Source organism: Terrapene carolina, unplaced genomic scaffold (assembly GCF_002925995.2).
Source record: "Terrapene carolina triunguis isolate 2854851 unplaced genomic scaffold, T_m_triunguis-2.0 Scaffold629, whole genome shotgun sequence".
Classification (NCBI taxonomy): domain Eukaryota; kingdom Metazoa; phylum Chordata; order Testudines; family Emydidae; genus Terrapene; species Terrapene triunguis.
The window spans coordinates 2,098,266-2,120,285 of record NW_020664980.1 but is presented as its reverse complement, the minus strand read 5'-3'; the positions used below and the strand labels follow the sequence as shown (position 1 = coordinate 2,120,285).

The 22,020-nt window shown below is 44.1% G+C and overlaps 1 protein-coding gene across 1 annotated transcript in view; it reads right to left on the bottom strand.

The window, feature by feature from the left end:
- Nucleotides 1–17,379, bottom strand: part of PPP2R2B (protein phosphatase 2 regulatory subunit Bbeta) — a 155,228-nt gene extending 137,849 nt beyond the window's left edge. Inside the window, exon 1 of the mRNA XM_024199381.2 lies at nt 17,200–17,379. Coding sequence (XP_024055149.1) covers nt 17,200–17,269 — 70 coding nt within the window. The 5' untranslated portion in view covers nt 17,270–17,379. The remainder of the gene's footprint in view (nt 1–17,199) is intronic.
- Nucleotides 17,380–22,020: the final 4,641 nt, after the last annotated feature.

Below are 22,020 nucleotides of genomic sequence, written 5' to 3'. Positions count from 1 at the left end.
TGCATTCCCCAGCCCAGTGCAGGCACCTGTACTGGATCAACTTCAGTAGGAACAGAAGCTGCCTGAGGGAGGGGGGGAAGAGAGGTGATCACACCTGCCTGAGCAGCTGGAAAGATGCTGTATAACAGCATTGCAACGCCCCCCCCCCCCCCCCCCCCCACACTTCCGACCAACACACTCTCACTTTCCTCCCCCGCCTCCACTCCTCCATGATGCTGACCAGGACCTATTCCCAAAGCACACAACACTCCCAGCCAAACTGCAACCATTGGCAACTACATAGAATGGCAGACATATTGGTTGTGCGTGTTATATAACTCACTCCAATGACACTGTGGTGGGTGCACTATTTAACAAATGTAATGGAACTATACCCATCTGTACATGTGTATTAGGGACACAATAACGACAGGCTGACAAATGCCGATCCAAAGAGATTTCCCCCACTACCACAGCCTCAAACCACCTCACGCAGTAACCCTCTTCTAGCAGTTAGATGCTGAGCCTGATTTCTCCTCAACAGACTAAAATCGTCTTTTCTCGGCTGCATGGATTGAGAAATGCCCACGGCTGTGGATTACACCGGATGCTGAAAGCAAAGATACCTTCCCCAAAGGAGCAGCAAATTCATTCGTTAGAGGAGAACACATTCCCGTTCAGTGGAATCTCATCAGAAGAGCCTTATAATGGACTTTTGGGCAGATAACTGCTTTGGAGATAGTCAAAAAGATTTAGATGGGTCCATTCAGTGGGCCTCTGGCTGCTGCCAAAAAAAAAAAATTACGAAGAACCCTAGATAACTGCAATTATTTGCATTCTCCAGCTGCGAGAGTTACCCCTGAACCGTTCTTCAGGACCAGAAGCAATCAGAAGCAGACATCTGGCACCATTCCTGCTAGCCAGAAATTTACAGTAGGGAACAGGTTATAAAGCCACACCATTCCTGCTGTTATAATTAAGGGTCTGTTAGCCAGCTTCATGATAGGCTAAGTTTATTTAGGTATTTAAGGAAGGCCTTTTAGAATCCCCCTCTTACTCTATCCCCTTTTCATTTCCACTACCTGTTGCAGACACATCTCAGCTTCAGCCTTCCACTCAGAAGACAGGATAGGATCCCAATTATCCACTGACATAGGTCTTGGCAGACTGGATCAGACCAATGGTCCATCTAGTCCAGTATCTTGTGTCTCTGACAGTGGCCAGTTCCACTAGACGGTTCTCAAAGGAAGGTGCAAGAAACCTGAAATTGGCAATTATGGAATAACCTGCCCATAGGAGAAGTTTCTTCCTACCTCCAGACAGTTAGGGATTTGCCCTGATGCATGGAGAGTTTATATCTGATCCGTTTTTTCTTTTCTTTTAATCCTATCTAACTGTGGATATTCAAATCCTTTTTGAACTCCTCTAAACCTCACAGATACCATGTGGCAATGAGTTCCACAGGGTAACATTACATTGTGTATAAAAGTATTTCTTGTTATCAGATTTAGATTAGTAGCCTTCCAGATGCACCGATGGTCCTTTTTATTTCATTGAATAAACGTAGGTTCTTGATAATCCACCACCACATCATGAGAGAGATTCTCCCCATTCCTACAATACATTCACCACTGCTAGCATCAAGCATGCTGTGTTCTAGCACACCCAGTATCTGTCAACCCGATAACTTGATAGAAGCCAAGGCTGAGAATCAAACAGAAGCTCTCTTGCCTGGTAGCTCAGAAATCTGCCATGGAACTTCATGTCAGATTTCCTCCCATATTTATTGTTACTATTCATGCTATTTTTTCATTTGTTTTCTTTCATTTCTGCCAAAGTGACTACACAAAATCTGTAGGCCAAAATTCTGCACTGATCTAGACCCTCCCTGACAACCCCACTGAGGTCAGAATTCACCTTAAAACACAGTAATACTTCCTACAGCATTACCCACACCCTTTCAAGCAACATCATATGAATTCTTTAGGGTTACCAACCTTAAAGCTCGTTTGCCTTATACAAACATCCAGCCGTTCTAAGTGTCTTTTACTTCAAAGTGGTTCCCAGCACAAAGCGTGCATCACAATATTCAAATAGCTCATTAAGGCTGCAGCACAACAAACTGCATTTAAAGGATGTATTTGAGCGCTTATTTTAAGATGAAATGATTAAATGAGAGAGAGAAATCCTCCAGCCCAGGCACAAGGGAGTCAGGGGCACACGAGGAAGATTCAAGTAGCATCTGAATGCTTGGTTGTTTCTCAACAGTAATGTACAGTTCTTAAAGTAGTGTAATTGCCAAACTAGAGCTTTGGCACAGAACAGTGTCTCCGTGCATTCCCTAAGATCCTGGAAAGCAGGTGGAGAACCCGCAAAGATGTGGAAATGTGGTAAAGGAGGGGTTGGTCTCTCAGAGCGCCATCAAAATAAGCATCTCAGACACGTGTAATGCAAATGCAACATTAGTGCACATGTGCCTGAGCTAGTGACTAAATATAAAATGAGAGAATTGTTACTTATATTCAGGTAGTGACTAAAGGCCCCGTCATGAATCCGATTTTAAGGTCAAGGCGTATGACTGTAGAGTCCTACAACACAGCTGCTGAGTTAGGGTCCCAAAGTACATAAAAAGCAGAGTTCAAAAGGTTTTCCCTGTTCATTTTAAATCGGTTTAATGCTTGGGAAAGATACTGGACTGACAGCCCAGAAACCTGAAGTTATCCATCCGCAGGGTATTCACAGTCACAGCACGGTGGCTGGCTGTAGACATCTCTATGCTCAGGTACTAAAATGGCAGGCTTAGAGATGTGCACTGTCTCTTCTTGCAAACAGGTTTATTCACCAGCTATGTCATCAAAACTCAAGTACAAGCAGTTAGTGTTCTGCACTGTGTTTGAGTGACTTTAATGTTTGGGTGCCAGGTGTTAACAAGTTATTGCTTCCTCAAGACATTAGAAACTGCATCTGGCGCCGATCATTCTGAGCACCGTGTTCAGCCAGATTCATCATTATTTTGCATAAACAACGCAAGGTATGAGGACCAAATTGAGAGGAAGGTATACAGAGATTGTCTAAAGTTTAGTGCACCGTTACCAAGAGTTACATCATGCCATCACTTCTGAGGCAGGTTTTATCACTGATTTCAATGCATAGTTCTACTTTAAAAATCGAACGCATGATACAATACTAGAGTCCAATTTTGCAAGGTGCAAAGTGTCACAAGCTCCCATTAACACTAATGGTACACTTAGTACTAAAAATGATAATGCAGCTGAAGTTGAGGACATTCACAGCCTTGCAGGATGGGGTCTTCTGGTAGGAAATGTGGGTTGAGAGCCTACGTTACCATTGTGTTTCATTACTTTATTTTTAAGAAATAAGTCTTGTATAGAAAGGTCAGAATATCACAATCAAGATCCACTGTGATCTGAAAGCAGAATTTTGCTCAAAGTGACGAGACTATGAAACCACTCTTGCTTGTGTCATTCATTAAATATTAGTTGTAATATATTTATGCAGCTAGCTGCACTCTGATAGGGTCCACTGACACATTGCTTATATATAAATAAAGTACAGGAGTTCTTTATATTAACTATAAAAACATCAAGACGATGTTTGAAAGAGACTGGTAACATATCTTCCTCCATGTCTAAAATGGCCTTCAAAAACTCAGCACCAACAGCAAAAATCCATAATTATAAGCTACATGCACAACTGGACTCTCTGAGGACACAGATAAAACAATTACCTTTTTAAGATTTCCACACTTTTCTTGACCAAGTTTTTTAATTTGCGCAAACGCCAGGGATCATCTCTCTAACTTCTTTGGGTTTTTTTGTTACTGTTGGTCTACTGGACAAACAGGTCTCACTTCAATATTCCTTCATTAAAATGAGTTTCAAGATCACAGCGCACTGGGAACATTCACATGAGTCCACAAGATTATTTAAAATCCCGTTTGAAGACGTCATTATGGGGTTAACACCCACCCAGCTTAGAGATAATATAGCAACGATAAAATATAATGTGCCCTACGGTACTTGATTTATTCTCTTTTTGCTGAACAGGCTGGACATGTATAAATCTATGAGCTTTTAACATTTAACGTTGTTATTCCGATGACAAAATAGACACAAGGGAGATAAGTCTTTATCTCGCCATTAACATTATTGTTATTCACAGAATACAGATTGGGACTGATTCAAACATAGGAAAGTCACAGTAATTTGTTCGACTATTTAGAAGACTTAGATAGTACTTGTTTTATGACTGCGCAGCAGGGTGAGGGGGAAATCAAGCCAAATACAGTAAAGTGAAACCTGGGAGATGATGTTATTGGGGTTTCGTTTTTGGTTAGTTTTCTACCCAAAACATCTGCTTTAGCACAGCATTAGTAAAGTAGTGTTCACACTGGCTAGGTCTACACTACGGGGGGGGGGGGGGGGTCGACCTAAGATATGCAACTTCAGCTACGTGAATAGCGTAGCTGAAGTTGCGTATTTTAGGTCGACTTACCTGGCTGCGAGGACAGCGGCGAGTCGACCGTTGCCGCGCTGCCGTCAACTCCGCTTTCGCCTCTTGCTGCGGTGGATTTCCGGAGTCGACGGCAGAGCCATCGGGGATCGATTTTATCACGTCTTCACTAGACGTGATAAGTCGATCCCCAATAGATCGATTGCTACCCGCCGATCCGGCGGGTAGTGAAGACGTGCCCAGTATGTTCGATAAGTGCAGCACACTTACTGCAGATCAATAAGTGGAGAAACAGGTTCAAAACAAATTAAAAGGCTGAATATGAATTCTTTGCAACATAGATTAATATGACAGGACAATAGCCAGGAAGGTCATGGGTCTGTTTCAGGTGTTGAGCTCATGGTTTTATTATACGTCTTGCAATAACTGCTGCTTTTCTTAAAGCCCCACCTTCCTGACTCATGATACCATGAAAATCTCAGGTTTCATTACAGAAACAGGATTGATTTACAAAAGGTAGTTATGTGTCTAAAGAAACAGATATGCCCCATACCCCACAACTTTCAATGGGAGTTAGGTTTTTTACCTGCTTTGGTACTTTTGTAAAATCCATTAGGTGCCTATCTATATCATTAGTTACCTAAATACCTTTGTAAATCTGCCCCCCAAAACAAAGTCAATTTCTAGTCTTTGTGGTAGCAGTGAAAAGCCTGGGAACTCTAAAGGCTCGGAAACTAGAGGGCATATAAAGAGAACCGAAAACACTTAAAAAAAAAATCAACGAGATTTTAGTCAGTCTCATTATTTTGGGGGCCTGACAGTTTTGAATGCTCGCAGCTAGTAAATGCTGACACTCCAATGACTGCTAATTACATGTTATGCAGGGGAGTCAAAGAGTTGTTCTGGGGATAAAGAGAGGACTCCATCTCCAGAACGGTCAGGCCAACATCTTTCCACCAGCATCAAGCTAACATGAAAACACATTAAAAAACAAACAAAAAACAAAAAACAAAAACAAAAACAAACAAAAACACACACACACACACACCATGAGCTGCCCTTTAGCACTTACACTTCAGCTAGCAGGCTGACATCTCCTCAACAGGGAGAAGGGGAAGCATATAATGCCTGTATAGATCTCTTATACATTATTAGTATTTATATATTTAGATCTCTCTCTCTCTATATATATATATACACACACACACACACACACACACACTTTTTAAAAAATAAGATTATATAGATAAAGCCTGTATAAAAGTTATAGAACTAACATAACATTTGCCACCATCACATTGTTCACTCTGCTTGTGTCGGTCTTGTTCTATTTAGATTGTACGCTCTTCAGAGCAAGGACTATCTACTACGCTGTGTTTGTACAGTGCCTACCACAACCGGGCACCAATCTTGGTTGATCCTTATTCTCTACTGTAATAAACAATAATAATGTACTTCGAGATCCTTGGATGACAACAGCTTCCCTCCCTTCTGACCTGCCATCTCCCCCGACCCCACACTTAAATTGGTTATTTCCACACTTGCACTGTGCAAGATCTCTAGTAATTTGTTTCTACATTTCAAGAACTATTTAAAACCAAGTCAACAGGATGCTTTTCACTGTGCATCTGCGCTGGCCTTTCCCATTCCTTGCAGAGCTGCACGACTGCAGCTGCTCCAAGAAAACAAACCCTTTCAATCACAGGAATTACAGCTCCTCCAAATTTTTCCTCTCCAGAAATCAAGCTCACAATACGATGAGCAAAAACCCACATGAACAACTATTTCAAATGGAGATATTGACCCTAATGGGCCTATTATATCTTTATTAGAGAAGAGGACATTGATTCTGAATGTGTGAAACAATCATAAGGAAACACCAAAAATCTCATGAATTTCTCTGGCTTTTGGGGTTCTGTTAGTGACTTGGAATTCAGCCCAGATTCACAGAACGATTTTCTAATACTCATGATGAAACTTTTGAGTGAGCTTGTGCCCATTTTCCAGTAGATTTGAGCTGATTGTTGGTTTGTTTTAGATACAAATAAAATCTATGGTTCTAAGACAAAAAAAATCAAGCAACACTCAGCATTTACTACTGTGTTTTGCTTTGAGATCCTGAAAGTCACTTGAACTTAGAATCACAGAATATTAGGGTTGGAAGAGACCTCAGGAGGTCATCTAGTCCAATCCCCTGCTCAAAGCAGGACCAATCCCCAACTAAATCATCCCAGCCAGGGCTTTGTCAGGATGTACTATACTGATCACAAACAGCTCCCACTAAGGTCAATGAGAGCCCAGACATCCCAAACTCAAAGACATTGTTCATATGAACCCCATGGGGAGCAAAATTACTTCACTCCACACAGCTTTAATGTTGACCCAAATGGATTTGGCCCACCAAATCCATCGCTGGAATAAAATCATTGAATTCAGAGGCAGAATGGATTTGGCTCTTAAAGGGCTAAATTTACCCTTGTTGTGCTGCAAGAAGGATTCACTCCTGGAGGAGTGATTCTGACGTTTCCATCGGAGCACTCTCTCGCAGGTTATACCCGAGGATATACAGGAACCCCACTAGTACATGCAGCAGGGATGCACTGGAGCCTTTCCCAGCTGCCTCCCCCGACACATACGGCTACGCATTGCAGCATGGATGCAGCTTGCTTTTCACTGTGGCGTGTAGGATACGTAGTGTAGACGTAGCCACAGATATCATTAAAACCCAGAAGTAGTCACAAGCCACTTAAATCCCTCACGTCATCAGTTACAGACAGACTCGGCTACCTTCTACAGCTCAAAATCTTGCAGCAGCCACACACGTTGCTGTGAGCCTCAAACAATCTCTGAGGTTCTGCACTGGCCCATGCACGTAGTGGTGGCGATGCCCATGCAGTGCCTAGGCCCTGAACACAGCTGGGAGTTTTGTACCTGCTCAGTATGCTGGCATAAGCCCTTTCACTGCAGTCACGCAACCAAGACCACGAGGAAAAAATAAAAAAATGTTTTTATTTTTAAGCAACCTAATCAGCATCCTGTCACACCAACATCTCTGCTCTACGCGCCCTGTCTCACCTCTGCTGCCTCTCAGAACATACCGCATTCATTCAGGCCAAAGGCATGACTAGCACATGTTGGCAGTGCTGCCAGTGTGCTGAGGGGCTGGACTTTTTAGTTTCTAAAAACATCTTCCATGTCACTCTGCAGAGCTCTATCAGGGTCCCGTTGGGAGGGGTGCACAGTCACTTGAATTCCCAGATTTTCAAGCCCAAGAGATAGTTTGTGATCATTTAGTCTAACCTCCTGCATCAACACATCCAATTAAGTTTCATCCACCATCCACTGGTAAGTGCTGGCAGAGTCCCCTTTTCAGGCATTGTTGGGGTTGTGCTGGCCCCTTAGAGACCCGCTTCTCCCCTTAAGTGAGACTGTGAATGCTGCTTTCCATCACTGCAACCTGGATGCTCAGAAGTACTTCTATCAGAGCTCTCTACCAGGGTCTACACTGGTATGAAACACGGAGAGAATTTAGCCTTGCAAGTGTAATCATACCCACCACTCATGGAAGGAAATAGGACCAAGTGATTGTGGCAAATGGTCTAACTCCTTGCATTATCTTTCAGTCTCCTAACTACCAACAGGCCACCCCTGTAATGAAGATGCCAGCTAGTGTTCCCAGTATAAACCTGATTGGATCTCAAGGATATGGTCATAAAAAACTCTTTCCCATATAAAAAGCTTGCTATACAAAAGGCATTATCTGAGGACTGGCCTTCTTTTTACACTCCAATGGATTTAGAATGACAAGAGTGAGTACACCAAAGAAAAGGATAAAGATGCTGGTTCAGTAGAAAAAGATGGTCTTGTGTCCAAAGCAAATGGAAGTCAGATGATCCGATGTCATATCCCCAGCACTTTCACAGTCATTTCACTTGTGTCTTGGATCATCATCTATAAAACCAACAGTAGCAACGCCCTATCCAACAGCAGTAGTCTGAGGCCTAACTCATGATCATTTGTAAAGTGCTCTGAGATCCTCTGACAGAAGGGAAAAATACGGTTTCCCTTGATTTTCTACGAGTCTCACTTATATTACCCTACTGCGATACAAAAATTCAGTGACAAAATGGTCCAGGAGTCTCATTACGGATACAGAGTCTTTTCATTGATTGTAATGGGGGGCTGGATTGGATCTTTAGGGCTCGACTGTGATATTTAGCTACTGGCTCATGCTAAGAGTGGTGCAAAGCTCCTTGGAGGCACAGAGGGAACAGTCCCTGGGCTATCGCTCAATTCCATGGACTGTAGCTGTCCTAGTCCTTGCACAGGGGGTGTGGGGGAAAAGAATCTTACTTACCCCCTTCCTCTGCACACGGGGAAGATGATTGCAGCAGATGCTCTATCACCATGACCAGAGTGGCTCTCTGGGATAGGTCACAATGTGTTTTGATTCGCATGATTAACTGCCCCCAGCCACGTCAGTAATCCACGGTTTACGGTGTCCCCAAGTAGGTCTATTCTATTATTAATCCACAGATTAAAGTATCCACAGATTAAAGTAAATCCCGGTCAGCTTTGACGCAATACAACACAAATGGCTGAATTCTAAGGGTCTCATTTTCAGTGATCTGTGGATTAGACAAAGAGTCCAGACCAGGACTCCCTCAGACCCAGTAAGAGTGGAGAAGGTCAGGGGAGAAAAAGAGGAGCTTCAAATAAAAAAAAACAAAAAACAAAAAAAAACAAACCAACCCCAATGCAGGTAGAGGAAAGGGTTAAGTTTCATATTCAAAAATATCTATAGGGTATAACAACTTTAATGAGGTTCCCAGGTTAATTACCTGCCCCACTGAACAATAATATGGATCTTTCCATGGGAACAGATATTGAACAGCGCTCACCTTTAATGACGTGCAGGAGAAAAGGTGTGGGGGGGAGAGGGAGGGAGAGCTGCTATTTCATGCTTCTAAGAAGGCGACTGTAGAGAGATTTTTTTTTTTAAGTTGCTGTCATGGCCACAAAGAGCTCTTATCAACTTGACACTGAAAGTAAAAAGCTTTTAGGTTCCCAGCACAGCAAAAACCAGCCCCAGTAAGCAAACTAATCTTTTTAAAAATTCTGTCAGTGTAGGGAAAAATGCATTAATTTGCACTCTGCAGAATGTCCTGGAATGCCTGCCAGCAGCATTAGATATAACACAACACAAATGAATCAAAGACCAACGTGGTTGCTGGGCAATTGGAGGAAGGCGGGGGAAGCATATGGGCAATGATCTCGGATCCAGTTATGTGAGGAAATTAGCAACAGAAATTTTCTGTCTTTAATTGCAATGAAAGCTTGTGGATTTCCTCCCCCCCCCCTCTGCAGAAGAAAATAAAAGAAACTAAACCTGCCCTTTGCAATACATGACAGGTGATTTATGCATCTGACAACTCCAAAATATCTTACGGCCTTGTCAAGGTACTGGTGAGATGGCTTCTAAGTACATGTTTTTTGTAAAGGTTGGGCTATCTTCATTTTGTGGGGCGGAGTGGGGGGATTACATGCTCTAAAAGCTACTTCTTCAAAGCCAGAACACAGTGCAGATATGACTGGTCCATGGTAATAGTGCAGACAGAAAAGAGGGCAAAGCTGATTTAGAGTTGGAAAAAGGGGGCTACAACTACATGAAATTGAATTAAATTAAGAAAAGGAAAATGTACGCTGATTTCTTAACAGTAAAATCTATTCAATCGTGGAACAATCTTGCAGAGGGAGCCCTAGCACTGGGGCATTCAGCGAAGCAATGGAAAGGTGGATGTCAGGAACAACCCTCCACTAGCCCTGGGGATGGATTATATAGCCCAAGAGTATTTTCCCCTTTGGAATTTCCCCACAGAATCCTAGATACCCAGAGGCCTGAGTCTCCTCTCACATCACTGTACCTCCACTGAAGTCAAATGGAGTTATTCCTGATTTGCACCAGTGTAAATGCAAGGGGAACCAGGACATGATTCCAGTTCCATCCAACAAAAAAAATGTTCCATACATCAGACAGTCAATATGCCAAGTAGTGGGAGAATTGGGGGAGGAGGGAGAGAAAACGAGGGGAAAGATTCCATGTGGCTTTTTGTATTACAATGACTTTCTGTGCGTGAAGACTACAAATGAAGCACACTTGCATTTCTGCTTGATTCCTAGGGCACATACAACTAATGCCTGGGAGGATCGTACACTTAGATAGTGGGTTCTGAGCCTTTTCAAAAATATGCAGACTAGCTTCCTGTCAGGGAGCCACCTAGTGATTGTTTCAGTAAAATCCTTATTTGCTTATTGATAGACTCACTGTGTGGTTCCCTTCCCAGGAAAAGAGCTAGTCTCTAAGGCCCAGATCTGTAAAGGGACTTCCACTGATTGCAGTGGAATTTGGAAGCCTATCTTTGAGGATCTGAGCCTAAATTACTTCAGTGGTATCTCGACTCCTCACAGGAGTACCTTTTGACCCACCTCATGGACAGGTGACCACTGCAGGTGCTATCATGTTGGCAGGAATTGAAAGAGTCTGATTTGAGATGCAAAACCTGGGGAGCAAGCAAAGGGGGGAAAAAACTGTTTCCAGCTATTTTAAAAAAAATAAAAAAGAGATTGGATTTCCTGGCATTCAGATGCAGATATGATCATGAGTTCTGACAGACAGAGATGTGCAGCTGTCTTCCTGGTTGCTAGCATAATATGTCGAATACTGTATTCAGTCCACATCTTTTTCAAACCCAAAAGGGTCATAGCCTCAGGTCCTTGCTCATTTTATCTTAACTCCGACAGCTCTCTCATTGAAGTCAGGGGAGGAGGATTTTAGAATCTGGCCCCCCAACTGCAAAAGTGAGTCTTGCATCTGATGTTCCTGGCCCACTAGTCGTCCTTACCAAGTCTTTCATACAAGTAATGAACAGCAGTAATCCAAGCAAGATTGCCAATAGGATGGGGTTAGTCATGTCATTTAACCCTTCAATCATGGATCCGAAACCTCAGAACTTGCTTTTACAAGAAACCATTCCATTGCATTGATTGAGCATGTGTAATTAAGCCCTCTGCTGCTCTGTCCTCATTTCCTTCTTCAGGCATCCCCACCCACCCCAACAGTTTTTCCCTCCAATGATTCTCTCCTCATTGCAGGCTTCTCAGACAACCTGGCTCCCTCCTGACCCCAAATCACAATAGCTACATTACATGCCCATTCCAAGCAGCCTCAGGGGAGGATCCAGTCACTGCAAGGACTGCTAGTACTTCCAAAATAAGACATCTGAGGTGACTCTTCCCCCTGCCCAGGTCAAGTCCATTGCAGCACAAGTCTCATGGTCCAGGTGGGCTAAGGAAATGGGAGTTTGTGAGCAAGGAAGCATAGCAGTCAGCCTGCACATGACTGACATGGGTGACCCAATTTGGCAGCCAGGCTTTTACTACTGAGTCCTCTTTGCTGGCCCCAGGGCAAAAGAGGAAGGAATCTCATTCAGTAAATGTGGGAGTAGTACATGGGGCTGAGAAGGAAAAGGCAAAGCTCAAAGAAGTAAGGCTGCAGAGGAAGAAGGGGGCTGTGAATGAATAAGAAGGTTCTGGAAGAAGAGGAACTTGGGTTGGGGAGTCTGAAGAGGGCTTCTAAGAGAGGTCAGAGGAAGAGTCTTTCAGGTGGAACCTAAAAGATTTGAATGGGTAAACTCTTTGTGGAGCCAGGTTTCAATTAGCCTTAACCCACATCCATAAGCTTCTTGATAGTAAAAGTGCCAGCCTGGGGCTCCTGGACAACTCCCCAGTAGCTCTCTACACAGTTCTGCATTATCACAAGTGCAAGATCATTGGAAATCTGGGTGGAGCACTGCCTAGTGATTATTCCACATCTCACATAGCAGCAATTCTCAGACAAGTCACAAACATGGCAAACCATATGTGCAATGCAGGCAAGTTAAGAATATTAGAGGAATTTTAACTTTCGCATTTCCTGACTGCGGAGTTTTTACAATTTTAAACATAATACAAAACAGATTCTACTACACTATATTTGGCATTTGCAATGTGAAGGAAACACCTGCTTAGCCTTCTCCATTGGAGGAGGTTAGCAGATGTCTGGAATGGCAAGGGCACTTGTCGAGTCTCATAAAATTAAGTTTGATGTATCCTACAAAAACTAGAAGGAATGGAGATTTCTGTAAGCTTTAGTGGCAAAGTCAGCCAAATGTAGTAGCTGCAGCTAAAAAGTCCAATCCTGAAATTTCTCCACACTTAGAATGCATGCTGACATCAGTGGGATCATCAGACACAGACGGCTTGCAAGACTCAGCTTAAAAAATGATGTCCGTTTTACTAAAATGTTGTTTTACTAGATGCAAGTGGTAATAGCAGCAGTTCCCTTTGCACTGGAAATTGCAGAGTACAAGCAGCTCATCATGAACCCAGCACTTTCCATTCAACATGAGAAGCATAAAGGGACCATATTGATATTATTCACATTTTTTTAATCAGTACTTTTCTGTCCTGCAAGCCACCTAGAGGGTTTCAGAGAAGTGTTGGGTAAATAGCGGGGCTATGCAAAATAGTCACATTGAAATCTGAAGTCTTAAACATATCATGGATTCACCTTTTGGTTCAAGCTAAGGAAAATGGTCCAATTTTGTGGGGAGGGGAACTTTTAAATCTCAAACATTTTGCTCAATAAATGGAACCTCTGTGGAGCAAAACCAGGTTCATTTTCACTCAGTAAAGGGTCTTAGTTTGTCCTATTTTCAAGCAAAGACTCTGCATTTTTAATTTTAAAATTGCTGTTCATATATAGGCTGATTTATGCATCAAAAAAGCAAAAAAGTATGTCTGGGGCATTTTATGGAATATTTCCCATTCTGAGAAAATTTTATATAATTTCTGGGTCATAAAGTTGACCCAGAATGGAATGGCAATTCTTCCACAATGAAATTTAGTACACACTTTTTTCATCATTGTCTTATAACTCTGGTGAATTTCATAACACTTGCCAGTAATTTTATACCGATTCTGTTTATTATATTCAATAGCTTGATAATTCCTGGCAACTGTAAAGCTGAGTTTTAATAGCACTGATTTTTTCCCTCCATTACTGGTAGGTCTGAGCATTGCTCAAAGATAAGGATTCAAGTAAATGCATTTAAAATACCATACTTATCCTGCATTTGCATAAAAATATCAAAGCGATTTAAGTAGCAACAACACTTCACTAACCCAAACTATATAACCTCATTTACTTCTTCAGTTAAAAACACTGCGGGCAACCTCATTTCAAAAGCAAGTCTTCACATACTGCAGAGGCATTGTAAGGATTTTTAATAGAAGAAATGTTATCAATCAAATCTTTTTAGACATATGCTACTTTTGTGTGTGGGGAAAAATAAACACAACTTCCTATGATTTTTTTTCTACTTACACCACGCACTAACCAGCTATAGCATTTCACAGCTCACTGAGCCTCTTTCTAATAGAAATATTTCAAGAGGAATCAGAAGCCCATCAAAGCATGATAGGTGCAAAAGAAACTCCCAGCTGATATTCTGCTATGAAATATTTTCATCTACTTCTTAAAGTCCAGCAACAAACATTTTATTCTGACCTGGTATGTTACCTATTAGATGAACAGGGGTATAATTAAGTTTCCTCAATTTCATTTTTAAGGAGAGGAGGCACTATTGTTCTCTAGTTTGTTGCATTAAGCTGTTCTTCCTGGAATTCTGCGGCACAACTTGGGGGAATATGCCATGCAACAGCTGGAAGGAATAGCTTTAAAGTATAAGCATCAGGTTTGAAATACCCAGACTTCTTAGCATTAGGAGTTTAAATCACAGCAGGTTCAACTCAGACAGTCATCCTTCTACTCATCCTGAGTTCCAAGCAGGTAATCATGTGGAAGTCAAATGGCACTTAATGTGTCAGCTGTAGCAGCTGCCCCCTAGAGGGTGACATTTGCACCGCCACTCTCCCCTTACATCAAGAAAGGACTATTAGCGTGCCTCCCACAAATCCTCACCAAATTACCTTTCTGGATGTTTTCGCCTCTGCCATCCATGTCCAGGCTGCACCCCTTTGACTGACCAGGTACATTTCAGCTGCCCACAAGCAGTGCTACCTTGTACATGATCAGTGTTTTAATCTGTGGATCACTAGGTGTCCCACACTTTTAAACAATTTAATTTTCCCATCTAATAGCACATCAAAATAAAAAATCTCATTCTCCTTTCATACATTTGATTTTCTTTGTGTATGTCCTATCAGTGTCACATTTCAGGAGAATGAAGCAGTAAAGAGCTTAATCTGGATTCCTGTTTGAAGGGATTATTTGTTTAAGGGGTTCCCTGTAAGGTTTCAGAGGATTCATTTTTCTTTTTGAACAATAGCTGCATTTTGTCTGGACAAGCAATTTTGTCTGGGAAGCAAGAGAGTTTTGAGATTGCAGGTTTTCAGGAATCAGAAATACTAACAGAGGCAAATAGTTTCTTCTCCTATCCATCCTTCCTGGGCATTACCCACTGGGTGGAGGCTGCCTTTCTGTGGCAGAATGCAGTGTGAAATGTGTATTACATCTTGCATTCTGTTACTCTAACTTTACAAGGCCACGTGATCTCCCACCCCCCACCATACCAGAATAGGAATGCCACGTTCAAATGCACCAGTGGCCAAACCTGAAATGCTTAGCCGGGGGATGAGGTACTGTATGTACTGTTTTTGGCAGAATTACATACAGCCAATTCACCTTTTTGCAATATGCTAGTCAAATTATACTTCTTCATGTGGAAACCTTTCAGGAAATAAGTCTCAAGAGGAACAAATAATTATAACCCTAATACAATATATAATGTGAATGAAAATATTTTATTTCCCAGATTTTAAAATAAAAAAAAAACCCAAGCTCAGACTCTTTGAATGCCAGTGATATTGTCAGAATATAACGTACCATGTTCTCAAATTGTAATTCAATGTCTATTTGATATTCCACAAATCTCTCCATTTATCACAACAGTAATACAAAGTATTTTTAATTTAAATACCACTTTTAACAGGCAAAGTGTTAATTAGCTTCCACAACACCCCTGCAAAATAGAGTTATGCATTATTCCCATTTGACAGATGGGAAAACTGAGGCACAAGGATGCCGTGACTTGCCAATGTCAACCAATGGCAGTTAGGATTAGATCTCGGAATTATCTAACTTGCAATTCCTCACTCATCCACACACTTGCAGTTCCACAGTCTTCAGGCCATATTGCGTCCCAAAAGACAGATAGGAAATAAGTGAAAGGGCAAATTAATACAATTTCCAAATTTAAAACTAAACAGATATTGTTTCTCCGTGAGAGGATTGGTCTAGGGATCTGTGTAACATGTCAGGAGACAGGAAGTTCTGAGATCTAACCCAGCTGTGGCAGTGACTCCTTTTACAACAGTGGGCAAATCAATTTCTCTCTTTGCCTCAGTTTCCCCATCTGTAAAAATAAGGATGCTAGTTCTTATTTGCCTTGCATGCCTGTGTTGAGACTACTAATGTTTTCCAAATATTCTGAAGGTGAAAAGGCTAAAAAACTATTAATAAGACAGCATGATACCAATAAGGCAGTTTGCTACAAATATGTAATTAGTTCATTCTCACCCAACTGCAGGAGCAGTGGGCAGGATTTTAATCTCAGCTATACCAGCATCAACCTGGAGAAATACCACTGATTTCAATTAGAAACATCTCTGCAATACTGGGATGGAATCTATCATTATTCATCTGCAAAGCTGGGGTCCAATCCTGCATTCCTTCCACATCCAAACCTCCCATTGGTTTCAGTGGGAGGTAGAACTGCACCCTTAATAGTGAAAAATCTACCAGGCACAGCCCTGCCTCTTTCACGGGTTAACTGAAGGACAGCGAATAAAGAAGGCACCTCTTCCTTCTGTTTCCCTTCAAGACAAATCCCAGATGTTTGAACACTTTAAACCCACTCCGCTTCCGCTCACTGTTGATTCAGCAGAAACTACTGCTGCAGAATTAATAATAACTAAATGGACACCCATTGCATTCTGAACGCGTGTGTCGGAACCTGGCTGGCTGCTGTCAGCCCTTCCCTTTGACACGATTTATTCATCACACATCAGCAGTTTTTTGGGAGCTTCGGTTGCTTGGGGTTTTTTACGGTCCTCTGGATGCGTGACATAATCCTGACGGGGAATGAACGGGCAGGAACTGAAGCCCTGCCCTGTGGCAACCATGAGCTAAATTTCGTTTTGTAACGTGGCACCATGAAAGCCAAAAAGGGTTCGAGGGAGGCTGATGACATCTGGGAGCGGGCAGGCGAGGCGGACACCGAAAGAGGTGAGCAGAGCCGAATCCCAGTGGCGCTCAGCCGGTGTGTGACTCAGAGGGTAGGGCACAGCTTCGGCCCTGCCCACACCCCCACACGGCCCCGCTGGCCTTTCCCGAAGGGAGGTGCTGTCCGGATCCACCTGCTGCTCCATGCCCAAGCCCTCCTCACTCCCACGGTGGCAATCCGCTGCCATTCCAGCGACACCCTCTGGCCCTTTCCGTGCCATGGCGACAAGCTCTGCTTACACCCATGCCTTCCCCCGGGGCCGTGCCTTTTAGATGCGGAGGCCGAGCTGCCGCCGGATCTGCCCTGGGTCTAAGTGGAGCCCCGCCAAGGCATCGCCCCCCCCCGCCCCCGCCCCAGCGGAATGCGGCTCTCCGCGCAGGGGGGCGCCTCAGCCTGCAATTACCTTCTGTTGCATAGCTGTGGTCGCGCAGGAAACTGTTGTTTATCTTGCGGGTATCAATGTCCTCCTCCATTTACAGCAGGCTTACTTTCGTGAGCAGGGAGAACAAGCAGGCAAGTATCCATCATCGCCCCAGCACGGCCAGGCTCAGCGGAGAGGAGGGCAGGGGAGTTGCATCGAGCACAGCATCGTCCTACCCTACGGGGGAGAGGGGGAGGTACCACCCCAGCAAGCTTCCACCTCCTCCTGCTGCAGCAAAGGTCCAGATCTCCTTCTCCGCCCAGGGACGGTGCAAACCCCGGGCTCCTACACCACCCCGGGGGGCGGTTGCGGTTGCAGCACCAGTTCCAAATTCCCTCCTCCTCCTCCTCGCAGGGACGGCGGCGGCGGCTGCAGCCGGGCGAATTGCAGTGCGGCTGCCGCAAGCCCCCGTTCCAGTGCGAAGTGCCGCAGCTGGGCTGGGCTGCGAGCGCTGCTCTGGCGGTGCCCAACAGGTTCCCCTGGCGCCGGGCGAGCGCCCTTCCGCATGCAGCAGCCCCCGGCTCGCCCAGTCAGGAAGCCGCTAGCCACAAAATGGTGTCCGCTTCTGCAAAGCTCGCGGCCCCGGGGTTTTTTTTGGGGGGGGGGGAAAGGGGGTAACCTTGCAGAGCTGCGGCCCTGCTGGGTGTTTCCCTAGCGGGGCAAGGCTGGCGGCTGGGTCGGCAGGCGCCGCGGGGTTCGCAGCCGCGGGCTCAAGGAGAGGGGCCACTGCAGGAGGCGGCTGAAGAGAAGCTCGTGCGGCGGCGGCTGTTGGCTGCTGGAGCCTTATGGTGCATTAAAGCCCAAGCTCCTCCCATACAGCTCGGCTCAGTCCAACCGCGTCGGCAGCTTGGGGCCTCTCCCCCGGCGGCAGCGGCGGCCGCGCACCTTTCTGCTGCAGTGGAGCAGAGGCACCGAGGCGCCCGGGGAGTGGCTGACCCGGCGCCTCCCAAGGGGTCGCTGCTCTCCGCCCTCTACCCCAGGCAGGACGCGCTGCACGCTTGGATCAGCCCGCTAGGAGAGGCCGCTGAGGAAGGCTGCGAAATGGATCCTGTTGCGCTCACATTGCTCAGCCGCTGAAGCAGCGGGTCTGGGTTTGGGTCGGAGACACGTTTGCACCGGCCTGGGCTCTAATGCGTTGTAAGGCGCCAGCTTTTGGTGCATGGGCGTTTACTGTTTTAGGCCAGGGCTGATGGAGCAGAGGGCTAGGAGCTCTATCCCAGGCATTGCCTGTGAGAGATGTGTGACCTTGGGCACATCAGTTAGGGTTGGGGTAGGAAAAAACACCAACCCTATCTTTCACAGACTTCAATGGTAGTAAGGGTTTTGTAGGATCAGACTCTTGGACCCAGATCCTCAAAGGTATTTAGGTGCCTAACTCCCACTGACTTCAATGGAGGCTAGGTGCCTACATACCGTTGAAGATCTGGGCACTGCCCTCTCAATGCGTGTGGGTTTACTCATATGTAAAATGGGTGCGATAATGCTTACTACCATGGTAGCGTAAGGCTTGCCTGGACCAGGCAGGGCTGGTGCAAGGATGTTTCGCACCCTAGGCGAAACTTCCACCTTGCGCCCTCCCCGAGCCCTGCGGCAGCTCCCCACCCCCCTGCCCTGAGGCACCGCCCCCCCTGCAGTAGCTTCCCATCCACCCTGAGGCGCCCCCCTGCGGCAGCTCCCCACCCCCAGCCCGGGGAGCCGTGTGGCAGCTCCCCACCCCAGCTCACCTCTGCTCCACCTCCTCCCCGAAGATCCGGCCGCCGTGGTCACCGCCGAAGAAAATGCCGCCCCCCAAATGCTAGTGCCCTAGGCGACCGTCTAGGACACCTAATAGGTTGCACCGGCCCTGGGGAACCTTTTGGGAATTTTAAGAGCGCAACCAGGGAACCCTAAGGCAGAATTAAAAGGATGCTGCAATTTAGGCCCAAATGTTGCATTTCATTAGCAAAGGGTTTCAAAAAACCTAAGATGAGTGGGTTATAGAAGTGGTGTGATGTTCCCAGCTCCCCTGCTGTGTGACCTTGAGCAAGTCACTTCTCTCTGGGCCTCTGCTTTCCTTCCCTGCCTTCCTTTTTTAATGTATTGAGATTGGAAGTTCTTGATGGTAGGGACTACCTTTTACTATGGATTTGTAAATCACGTAGCACAATGGGGCCCAATCTTGGTTGAGGCCTCCAGGCTCTTCCATAATGCTAAGAATTAATAGAAATACCATGAAGTTATATCTATATTTCTGTTCCAACAGAAGCCTTTTTTGTGTTTGTTTGAACATAAAGATCCCTCTGCAGTTTTGCAGCCTAAGGGTCTGATCCTGCAGTACTTACTTAGGTAAAACTGTTAATGACTCCACCTGAAGTTTTGCCTGTGATTAGCCCTTAAATATTTCAGTGTGCTGCTAGTCAGTGCATGAGAACCAGAAAGCAAAAATGATTGGTCAACTATCCTTGTCCAAGATGAGTGAAATACAAGAACATCATAAGATGTGAAGAGTAAATTCAACTTTTTACATTCTAGAGATTTAAAATTTTACTTAGACAATCTCTGCCCCAAAATCTTACAATCTTTTTCTTCTGTTTGTACAGCACCTAGCCCAATGCAGCCTTCATCTCTGACTGGGGCGCCTAAGTGCTAATAATATATATAATTAAAGTTTGAATAATCTAAGGTGTCAATAATAAAGACAAGCAATTTTTGTTTGAAAACATAGGGGGTCTAAACCTGCACTATTTAATTCATTGGGAATTTTGTCATTTACATCATCGAGTACAGGATCAGATGCACACTTCTTAACATGATTTGTCCCCAAATGGATAAATCAAGTTAATAACATCTTTTTAGAAAAGGAGAATTCCTTCTCTGTTACTAATGACACTTTGGGATAACATGAGAAATTCAGCCATCACAGAGGGCCTACTTAAGACCCTGTACACTACTTAAAGCTATTCATTGCCATTCCAGAAGTGATAATTCACATAAAGCAGTGGTTCCCAAACTGGGGTTCGTGAACCCCTGGGGGTTCACGAAATGTTACAGGGGGTTCTCAGGGAAAAATTCCCTAATGGCGGACAGAGTTGTCCCTAGGGACCCCAGGCAGCATGGGGCCAGCAGCCCGGAGCCCCTAGACTTCCAAGAGCTAAGCAGATCAAAGCAAGCATATCTATCACACTGAGGAGACTTCACCTCCCTTTCCATTTCTTATAAGGAGTCTTCAAGGTTGATATTTTTTGCTGTTTTTAAAATTAAATAGGCAGCTAGTATTGTTTTTAAAATTATTATGAAGAACTCCAAAGGTAATAATAAAATGTTTTTTAAGTATATCAGAAGCAGGAAGCCTGCTAAACAACCAGTGGGGCCCCTTGATGATCGAGATACAAAAGGAGCGCTTAAAGACGATAAAGTCATTGTGGAGAAACTAAATGGATTCTTTGCTTCAGTCTTCACGGCTGAGGATGTTAGGGAGATTCCCAAACCTGAGCCGGCTTTTGTAGGTGACAAATCTGAGGAACTGTCACAGATTGAAGTGTCACTAGAGGAGGTTTTGGAATTAATTGATAAACTTAACATTAACAAGTCACCGGGACCAGATGGCATTCACCCAAGAGTTCTGAAAGAACTCAAATGTGAAGTTGCGGAACTATTAACTAAGGTTTGTAACCTGTCCTTTAAATTGGCTTCTGTACCCAGTGACTGGAAGTTAGCTAATGTAACACCAATATTTAAAAAGGGCTCTAGAGGTGATCCCGGCAATTACAGACCGGTAAGTCTAACATCGGTGCCGGGCAAATTAGTTGAAACAATAGTTAAGAATAAAATTGTCAGACACATAGAAAAACATAAACTGTTGAGCAATAGTCAACATGGTTTCTGTAAAGGGAAATCGTGTCTTACTAATCTATTAGAGTTCTTTGAAGGGGTCAACAAACATGTGGACAAGGGGGATCCAGTGGACATAGTGTACTTAGATTTCCAAAAAGCCTTTGACAAGGTCCCTCACCAAAGACTCTTAAGTAAAGTAAGTTGTCATGGGATAAAAGGGAAGGTCCTTTCATGGATTGAGAACTGGTTAAAAGACCGGGAACAAAGGGTAGGAATTAATGGTAAATTCTCAGAATGGAGAGGGGTAACTAGTGGTGTTCCCCAAGGGTCAGTCCTCGGACCAATCCTATTCAACTTATTTATAAATGATCTGGAGAAAGGGGTAAACAGTGAGGTGGCAAAGTTTGCAGATGATACTAAACTGCTCAAGATAGTTAAGACCAAAGCAGACTGTGATGAACTTCAAAAAGATCTCACAAAACTAAGTGATTGGGCAACAAAATGGCAAATGAAATTTAATATGGATAAATGTAAAGTAATGCACATTGGAAAAAATAACCCCAACTATACATACAATATAATGGGGGCTAATTTAGCTACAACAAGTCAGGAAAAAGATCTTGGAGTCATCGTGGATAGTTCTCTGAAGATGTCCGCGCAGTGCGCAGAGGCGGTCAAAAAAGCAAACAGGATATTAGGGATCATTAAAAAGGGGATAGAGAATAAGACTGAGAATATATTATTGCCCTTATATAAATCGATGGTACGCCCACATCTCGAATACTGCGTACAGATGTGGTCTCCTCATGTCAAAAAAGATATACTGGCACTAGAAAAGGTTCAGAAAAGGGCAACTAAAATGATTAGGGGTTTGGAATAGGTCCCATATGAGGAGAGATTAAAGAGGCTAGGACTCTTCAGCTTGGAAAAGAGGAGACTAAGGGGGGATATGATAGACATATACAAAATCATGAGTGATGTGGAGAAAGT